General features: G+C 40.4%; 1 protein-coding gene across 1 annotated transcript in view; it reads right to left on the bottom strand.

The window, feature by feature from the left end:
* Nucleotides 1–6,369: 6,369 nt before the first annotated feature.
* NWD1 (NACHT and WD repeat domain containing 1) overlaps nucleotides 6,370–9,904 on the bottom strand; it is a 71,457-nt gene continuing 67,922 nt past the window's right edge. The window contains exon 17 of the mRNA XM_086946330.1: nucleotides 6,370–7,203. Within this exon, the coding sequence (XP_086802456.1) occupies nucleotides 6,923–7,203 (281 nt within the window). The 3' untranslated portion in view covers nucleotides 6,370–6,922. The remainder of the gene's footprint in view (nucleotides 7,204–9,904) is intronic.

Raw genomic sequence — 9,904 nt, 5'->3', positions numbered from 1 at the left:
TTACTTAAACCTACCACCAGACTGTATGAACATAATTAAAGAAGCTAGAAGACCCACTACCAGAGCATGTTATGCCGCTAAGTGGAAAAGATTTGCAATATATTCTAAAAATAATCACATTGATCCACTGGATGTTTCCATCCAAAATATTATTTGCTACCTTCTATGCCTACAAAGGTCCAATTTGGCTTATTCTTGTATACGCCTGCATCTGGCAGCAATTGCGGCCTATTTACAGAATAGGCAACATCTATCTCTATTTAGAGTACCTGCAATCAAAGCATTTATGGAAGGATTAAAACTAATAATCCCACCTAGGTTACCACCTGCTCCAGTATGGAACCTAAACGTGGTGCTTACAAGACTTATGGGACCCCCTTTCGAGCTTTTACGCAAGTGTGAGTTGCAATTCCTAACATGGAAAACTGCTTTCCTTGTTGCTATCACCTCTCTCAGAAGAGTTAGTGAAATACAAGCATTCACAATACAAGAGCCATTTTTTTCAGATACATCTTAACAAAGTGGTTCTTAGGCCTAATCCTAAATTCCTGCCAAAAGTATTACCCCTTTTCACCTTAACCAATCAGTAGAGTTACCAGTGTTTTTTCAAAAACCGGATTCTGTTGCAGAAAGGGCTTTACACACCGTAGATGTTAGAAGAGCTCTGTTATACTACACAGACAGGACTAAATCCTTCAGAAAGACAAAACAACTATTTGTATCTTTCTCTCCCCCACACAAGGGCAATCCCATATCTAAAAGAGGAATTGCCAGATGGATTGTAAAGTGTATACAAATATGCTATCAAAAAGCTAAATGTACACTAACGGTTCCTCCTAGAGCGCACTCCACTCGCAAACTAGGAGCCTCTTTGGCTTTCTTAGGAAATATACCACTAGAGGACATATGCAAGGCAGCAACATGGTCTACAATACACACCTTCACTAAACACTATTGTGTTGATGTGCAAGCCAAGCAGCAAGCTGCAGTAGGCCAAGCTGTTCTTAAAACACTATTTCAGTATGCTGCAACGGATACAAGCGACCACCGCTATGGGAGACACTGCTGCACAATCGATGCTAAGTGTACAATCTGCAGCTCATATGCCTCGCATGGAAAATGCTACTTACCAGTATGCATCTGTTCTTGGCATGTAGAGCTGCAGAGTCGTACACGCCCTCCCGCCTCCCCGGGACTTGTATCCGTTCCAGTACTCATCTTACGTAGATGCACACGCATGGACATCCTTTCTCTTTACTTATACTAACTCCATCATTTCCCATCATGGCGAAAAACAATCTGAGGATGGAGTCGATGACCATGCGCAGTATTGTCCAAGGGAGGAATCACCTATCTCGTGACTACAAAGACTTCTTCCAAGAAGACAACAACCTGCAATCATTCGAGCCCAACACCAGGTGGCGATCTATTGCTAAGTGTACGACTCTGCAGCTCTACATGCCAAGAACAGATGCATACTGGTGAGTAGCATTTTCCTTCTGTTTTGTTTGCAGATGCTGCAGTATCCAGCAATAAACTGCAGGTGTCCAGGAGAATCCAGGCACTGGGTCAAGAGAGGAACTCCGCTGGCAGAGAGCCCGAAGGAGGTAAGAATCCAGGTAAGAATGGATGCGGGTAAAAATTAGTCTTGAGGACACAGGATACAGGAAGATGGGCCAAAAGGTACAGGAGGTTTGGAGTGGGGTCAAAGGAACTGTACGCGGATAGCAGGTGTAACAAACAGAACTTGGGAAGTAACTGAGCAGCAAATTAGGGCTTTCACAACAATACAATAAGCCAAGCACTGCTTCTGACTCGAACGTGGCTTTAAAATTATGCTGCGTCTGAGTTGACTGCCGGATCACGCGTGAGTGCATACTCTTGCGATGACGGCACAATGGAAGGAAGGATCTGACCCACACCGAGGTAAGGAACCGGAGAAATACCCGCTCAGACCCACCCAAAGAGAGGGCAGTGGGGACACAGGGAGCCAGACGAGCAAAGGCACCGCCCCCAGAGCTACGAATATAGGCTGCGCACTGCGCTGATGCAGGACGCGCAAGCCATGACACGTGGAACTGAGAAACATGACTGAACCATCATTATGAAACTTCTCTTTTAAACAACCTGTGCTTTTTGATAAATACACCTTTAGCTGTCTTAGCACCATAACTGCACTTTTTTTTTAAAAGTAATTTTTTTTGCATTTCTTATATTTTATGATCGGAATTTTATGGATTATAGCTGAAACATAAACTTGATTGATTGGTCAAAAAATAGAATTCAACAATTTTGGTTCTATAGTTTGTTACATAGGCATACATGCAAATAAGCACCTGTTTTTAAGTTAAAAAAAGACAGTACATTTGTTCATGTTCATGTTTTTGCATTTTTTAATGGTTTGGAGCTAATACTTAAATAAGAATTTGTTTAAAATCATCTGCATTGTTTTTTAACACAGTAGGGGCCAGATGTATGAAGGCTTTTGCGACTTGCAACGGCCGAAATTCGCAGAATTTCGGCCTTTGCGACTCGCAAACGGCCGATTTGCAATTTTTGATATGTATCAAAAAATCGCAATTTAAGGAATCGCAATTTTTTGCGATTCCTTTATTTTCCATAGCATTTAAGGAATCGCAAATTTTGCGATTCCTTAAATGATATGTATGACACATTTTTGGTTTGCGAATTTGTGTTAAGAAATCGCAATTTACCACCAACTTGTAGTTGGTGGTAATTTGCGATTTCTTTTAAAAGTGCCCTAATTGGCATTTGTAAGGGTGGCATGTGACACTCATACATGCCCATAGGGCATGTATATGTGCCACATGCACACACATGTAGATTTGAGGGGTGCAGCAGGGTGTCTTTGAGACACCCCTGCACCCTTGAAATAATTCTCAAATTGCGATTAGCAAATTGCGAATTCGCAATTTGAGAATTATTGCACTATCATTCATATGGGCCTCCTGGCCCATAGGAATGCATTGAAAATTATTCTTTATTTGCGAATTCGCAAAATGCGAATTCGCAAATAAAGAATAATAAGGAATCGCTAAAAAATTGCGATTTTGTACATACATACCGTTTTGCGAATTCTAAATAGCGATTCGCAAAAAATCGCTATTTAGAATTCGCAAAACGGTATCTTGATACATCTGGCCCTAGTTCTTTGCTTGAATTAGTTATGATCGAAGGCTGCCTTAATGACATCTATACTTTTAATGTAATTTCCTCTTGTAGTTGCTGTATTAGGTTTATATTTCGAAAAGGAAATATATCAATTTCCCCGACTTTACTTATTGTTTTTAAGACCCTCACCTGAAAATATCAAATATGTCGGTAAAATACAGGCTAGGTGGCAACACTGTGCCAACCTCCTTTGAGGGAAAGGTATTAGAACACTAGACTGCCAGACTCAGACTACATGTCAGGTTGTGTACTTTTGTTTTTAACATTGTATACATGGGCTCCAGGGCCGGACTGGCTACCAGGCGTTTTGGTGTGCTGCCAAGCTGGGGGCTGATTTCACTGCGGTGGGGGCTGATTTCGTTGATGGGTTCCTGCGTATTTTTCAAAATAAACAAAGCAAAATGAATGTTTTTAAGCAAACACAGGTCCCCATCAACAAAATCAGGCCTCATGCCTGGCAGCACACCAAAACGCCGGTAGCCAGTCCGGCCCTGACGGGCTCCTCCTTCAGGGGGATAAATTCTGTTTTTATTTGGCAACTGTTTTATTGAAACCACTCGGGCTGAACCGAAAATGAAGCAGAATTTTTTTTTCTTCTGGTTGTAAGACAACATGGAAGACAACCGAATCATTCAATGTGAGCAACAACAAATCTGTGCCCTAATCTTGTATAGGTTGCTTCTGGTACAGTAGAGGTTTTTCCTTGTCAGAGACTTTTTCTATAAAATTGATTGAATGTTTCTATGAATTCCTCCTTCGATAGACACAATTCATTCCTCTTTGAGTACATGTAGGCAGGTGCTCTTTCTCAGCTTGTTTCTTTTCCGATAACGACCTGGAGTTTGCATGTCTTTGAGGTTTGTATCCGTTAGTCGCTAACAGTAGGTTGGTTTCTGTGCTTCATATTTACTTGTCTTCAGTTACAGCTTTCAACAAGTTCACAAAAGAAATGTATGAATCTCAAATTATAAAATCACACATTTATTTTTTTACAACTATATATCTGAAAAAATAATTTATATGTATATAGTCATGGATACCAAGCAATCTATATTTAGTGACCTCAACCACCAATTTTTTTAGCAGTTCATCAATTGTATTTTTGAAAGGCCTCCCCAGACAGCACAGAAGCTGGTCCGGAGACACCGACGGGCAGATCGGTGCTCCTCTATACCTGAGCTGCATGCAGCCAGGTGGGGTGAAGCGCCAACACCACAACAAATGGTCTGTGGTGGATCAATTTGACCTGGATTTTGCAGGTGACACTTTTTAACTTCACTTTATAATAGCAGTAGCTAACATCGGGTCCTGAAGAAAGCATTGGTACTACACCCACATAATGCTGAAACATGTCGACCATCATTGCTCACAGATATTATGTTAAATCTGTTTTTGCACTTCACCTTTTACATTTGGAAAACTGAGAAGAAAATTAAAGTTTCATACCTACTCAGTACTATTCAATTTTAATTGTTTTTTCACTTACACTTATTTCTTGCACTTATTTCTTGCACTGCTTTTTTTCAGTTGCCATTTATATTAGAAATATCATCCACAAGACCTAGTACTGACATCACATCACTTCTAGTGTTTTGAACAGCCTTAATAACACTAATAGGCTGTCTTTTCTTTGTCTCCTGGGCAAGGAGAACCCAAATGATGTCAATAAGGGCGGTACAGAGTGGCTACTGATGGGAAAATTTACCCATGCCCTCGAGCCTTAGCTCACACATTTGTGTCACACTTGGGTGCATACTTGGGTCTCCATTAACACACTTACTGTTTTTCCATGTTGAGGCCTTGGTTTCACAGTGAGTCTCTTTGCTTCTTTGACTCCTAGATATAATTATAGTTTTGATGTTTCTGAAAGTTCACCATAAGCCCAAATACTAAGGATAGCGCCAAAGACAGATTATAACACACTCTCATCTAACAAAAAGTATAAAATCTAGGCTCTTGTCACATAATTTTCACTGAATGACACTATAGATTTACATACAGTGGACTCATAAATCAGCTGAGAGTAATTTTTTGTACTTTTAGCAGCGTTGAGTGCTTGCAGGAGCCATGTAACATGTCTTGTAAGAACTCTCTTCTGTATTTAAGGTGATTGTATTTTGACATATTGTTTCTGTTTGCATATTGTGTATGGTTGAATTACATTTTATAATAAAGATTGGATGGATAGTAATATTGAACCTTTAAAACCGTAACTGTGATTTCTCAAGTTCAGCTGCTGTATAAATTCAACATAGTGTTCAACATTTGCACTTTAGTAATAAGTGTGTGAATGCATGTTTATTGTCACACTTGCTACAAAATACATTGTTTTATTGGGTCCCATTGACCTTTCACTCGCTTGGAATAAATATAAAACCTAGTCCATTAAATATTGTTTCTTTACCATTTTCAAAATTTTCGACATGAAGATGCTAATTGTCTTTTGTTTGTTTTTCTTTTTTTTACGCTTTTCAGAGCTTTTGGCACGATGGTGGTAATTATAATTATATATATCTGTCATGGAGGTCTGTGCTTCCAGAAGTCTCACATAAATCCTACCTTGCTCTCTGTGTAAAAAACGTTTGATGCACGGTCATATTTACAAAAGATCTCTATAACTGTGCATCGGTTAATTGGAGTATTCTCTACCATTCTCTGAAGACAGTCAACATACTTCTATTTAATTATTGGAATCACCTGAATACCATCGATGTATAAGGCTATATTGATCACAAAAAATGGATATGTAAATATTATAATTTGGCAGCATAGGCCACAAATTGAGGGAAGCAGTCTGAGTACAAGAAAGACACAAACACACCAGTATTTGTTTTTTTAAAATATCCTATAGGCATTTGGTTTGAGGAAATGTTTCCTAAAATGTTAAGTCATCAAGAACTTTAGAATTAAAACCAATCATGTCCTATCATGTCTGCTGTCTCAATACCATTCATGTTTTTTCCCTGTACAGACTTATCAATTATGTACATATTTACTGCAGAGATCAAAAGTCGAACTATTAGTTTTAGCGCATAAGAATTGTCTAAATTTTTTCATATATGATCTAGACAAGATTATCTTCGATAACCTCCAATTTAGACGTAAAGGTTGTTTCGGAAAGGATGTTTATTAAAAGCATGCATAAAAATATGAAGTGCATTGCTTCTTTCTTTGAGCAAAAACACAGTCTGAAGGGCTGAACTGTTAGCTGTAGTTTACAATGAGCATGCCATAAATAAACACAGCAGTAAAACAGGTGGATAAGCCTTAATGCACTAAGTGACAACATTTTCAGTCTCATTCTTCTAGATTATCATCAGCGGCTTCATCGATTAACCGAAATGTACTGCGAAGCCCCATCTTGTGAAAAGCAATCACCATTATCACGAGGACCCGTATGTGCAATGTCTGTTCCTAATGTTCTTCCTAAAAGGAACTGAAAAGATCAAAGTCTCCTTAAGACATCACTTTGCCAAAAAGCACATGTAAAATTCCCGTAGTCAGCCCTCCGAGACGTGGCTACTTGTTTCGTACTTAAAGAATGTTTACATAGGCCGATGTCATCTCTTTCCACCAATATGGTTGACTCAGGGCCCCTGAAGACCTCTATGGGGGAATAAGAATGAACAGGAAAGACAGTTCTTGTAGGTTTGTTTGGAGTGAGAACCTACGACCAGCGCTTTGGAGGCCAAAAGGAACTTTCAGTCAGCAGGCACTGCCGTTCCACAATTTAGACTATCAGGCACGACTTGCTGCCCTGGTTTCGATTTCCTTTCTTCTGTTGTGTTTTTGAGTCTGTCGCATAGTTCTTGGCATGTTCCTCTTTCCTAGATTTCACCGTGCAGGTGGCACGAATATTCTGAAGAGGGTTGTGCTGGGGGCTAATAGTTTGGGGACTCTTGAATCTTTCTCTGATCACGTAACCAAGTCTTGTTGTGGCAACAATCCCCTCTGTCGTTGATATAATTCGGCTAACACTTGCATACACATACTGGACTGCTAGCAAGGATCCTGTGGTGGGATAATAGAGTACAAAAAAAAATTAAGTTAGTGAACTCAGGTCATTGAAGAGTCTAATTTCCAGCAAATACTTCTTTGTGGCAAGTCATTAGCAACTCTCATGTACACCATTATTGCAGTTCAAGCTTTGGGTTCTATAAATGAGCTTTGTCTTAAGTACCAAGAGGTGTTTATTAGTACTAGAAAACAACACCATAACAACAACAGGTCAATCTTGAAGCTGGAAGGTTCAGTCAGGGTCCCAGAAATAGTCTACGTATGGAAAATGTTTGAACAGTTGCTTTCCAAATGACATGGCTAGCAATGAACGAAAAATAAAAGAGCAACTAAATTAGAACAGGTACCCTTGTAAAAAAGATTTTTGTTGAAGGAATGTGACTAATGTTATCAATATTTTGGTAATAATTCTGTATTTAACCTCTCTGATGCGTCAAATGGCCCCCGGCCATCCGACGTCACTTTGGGCGTGCGCGGAGGGTGGCCTTCCGAACTGCGCACACATTATTTATTTCAGCACCGCAGCAGAATGTCCACTGCGGCAAAGAGGTTAAGTGTTTTTAACAGCTTTAAGCAAGCAGCGTGTAGTATTGTGGTATGCACATGTTGGAGGTTCTTGGGTGTGGAATGTTATGGAGGTGTATCTTGGGAAGCTGTTACTGGGGAATTTACTAATCATCTTTTAGGGTAGGTAGGAGGGAGATGCTGTGGAGAGAGGTGCTATTGGTGGGTAGGTCTCTGCGCAATCTCTGAATCTCTGTGGCATAATGTACTACTTACTACATGAGCATGGTGTTATGGTCTTTATTTATTTGGTGACGAGGATGGGATTAGAATAAACATCAAGTTATCAGATCCAATGGAGAATCAGTTGTTGCATGGAGGCTGGACCTGCAACACATATCCTTTGTGTTATTGTGATCACTCCACTGCCAAAGGCTCAATGTATTGACCCAAGTTAGGAATTTTTCGTAAATCCGTAATGTCCGATAAAGGGAGTTCATGTTGAATCGGATTACAAGCTTTTTGGGAAAATCTTCTTTGGGTTTTCAACCTGGCACATTTTGCTAGTAGATGGAAAATATCCATGAAAAAATTTACAAAAATCGGTGCACAAACACCAATTTCCACGGTCACTCCCAGGCCCACAGTTGTAATGGTGTAGCAATACTCTGGCTGGTAATTATTGAATTCCACAGTATCAATTATTCTGTTTGTGATATTTCCAAATCCATTTTCAAGCAGAAGTGATACCTTGCTGGGGGGCATTGATGTGCTGAACAGTGAATAAGAGCCTATGGATGCAAGTCAATAATGTTTGCTATACTAATCCTGTGCAGTTAGAACTGTTTTGACATTTATGTCTGTCTGTGCAGAGTCGTCTTTGGACTACCAAAGTGCTATATTTTGGCAGCTACAAAGCCTCCCTGCTTTTCCGGGCCAGCACTTGCTCATACCCAAACATGACGGATATCCCAACCGCCGTAATACAAATGCATTATATCCTATTGCACTTGTTATAAAGCGAACAGGATATCTGCCGCATTTGTGACTCTAAAAAGTACCCAATGCCTTTTTAGATTTATAATCTATACTATTGTAAGTATTTATATGTCAAATTACAGCAGCCTCTGGCTAATATGTAACATCAGGGTTGTGTACTGTAATTATTAAACTTTGAAATAAACCAGAGATAGACAGGGAAGTATTAAAGTATTTTTAATGGGACAATGTGGTTAAATGTGTTGAGTTTTATATTTTCTGTCTGAAGGATAGAGTTGGTTCTTTTTTATGGGCTGAGCTTATAGACTTATAGAATGCATTTATGTTTTTAGTATATCCGCAATGAATATGTATATATATGTGTGTATATATATATATATATATATACTAGCAGCCCGTCCCGACGTTGTCAGGGGGCAATACAGCTACCAGGAAGTCCCTTACCAGGCGCCATCCTCGGGGGCCGGCTCAGCCCCACGGCCCCACTGTCGCCGCCGCTCTCTTTAGCATTGCGGAGATTGCACTGAACCGGGTGCCGGTTCCGCGCTCCTCCCCGCGCTCTTGGCCGGACGCCAGCTTACAGCTACCAGGAAGTCCCTTAACCCGGTGTCGGTTCCGCGCTCCTGGCCGGACGCCCGAACGGTGCGTTACTTTTCCTACGGCTCCACTTTCGCCGCAGCTCTCGCACATTTCACTGAACCGAGTGTCGGTTCCGCGCTCCTCCCCGCACAACGCCCACACACCATCGCGTATACGCCGCGTTATGCGCCCATGACGCCGTACACCGCGTTCTATCACTATGCATACGCCTAAGGACTACTTTTCCCCTAACGTTCTTCCTCCCCCTTAATGTATATGGTGTGGTGCTATAACCTATGTCCATCTCGTGGACCTCCCCTTTCCAACGCTGTATTGGGTGCTGTGATTGGTGGTGTAGTTCTGGAGCTTACCCGCCTCAAAGGTTCCCAGTTCTCGCTTTATAATAGTAGTATATATATATATATATATATATATATATATATATATATATATATATATATATATATATATATATATACATACATACATACATACATACATGCATATTTATACAATATAATGAATATTGGATGGTGGCCCATCCGTAGAGCTTGCACCACCCTGTGAAGAGAGGGGGCCACGCGGCAACGTATGTGACAAGCCGCCTTGTGGA

Source organism: Lissotriton vulgaris, chromosome 12, assembly GCF_964263255.1.
Source record: "Lissotriton vulgaris chromosome 12, aLisVul1.2, whole genome shotgun sequence".
NCBI lineage: Eukaryota > Metazoa > Chordata > Amphibia > Caudata > Salamandridae > Lissotriton > Lissotriton vulgaris.
The sequence above is the reverse complement of the archived record's forward strand: the minus strand, read 5'-3'. Positions and strand labels throughout refer to the sequence as shown.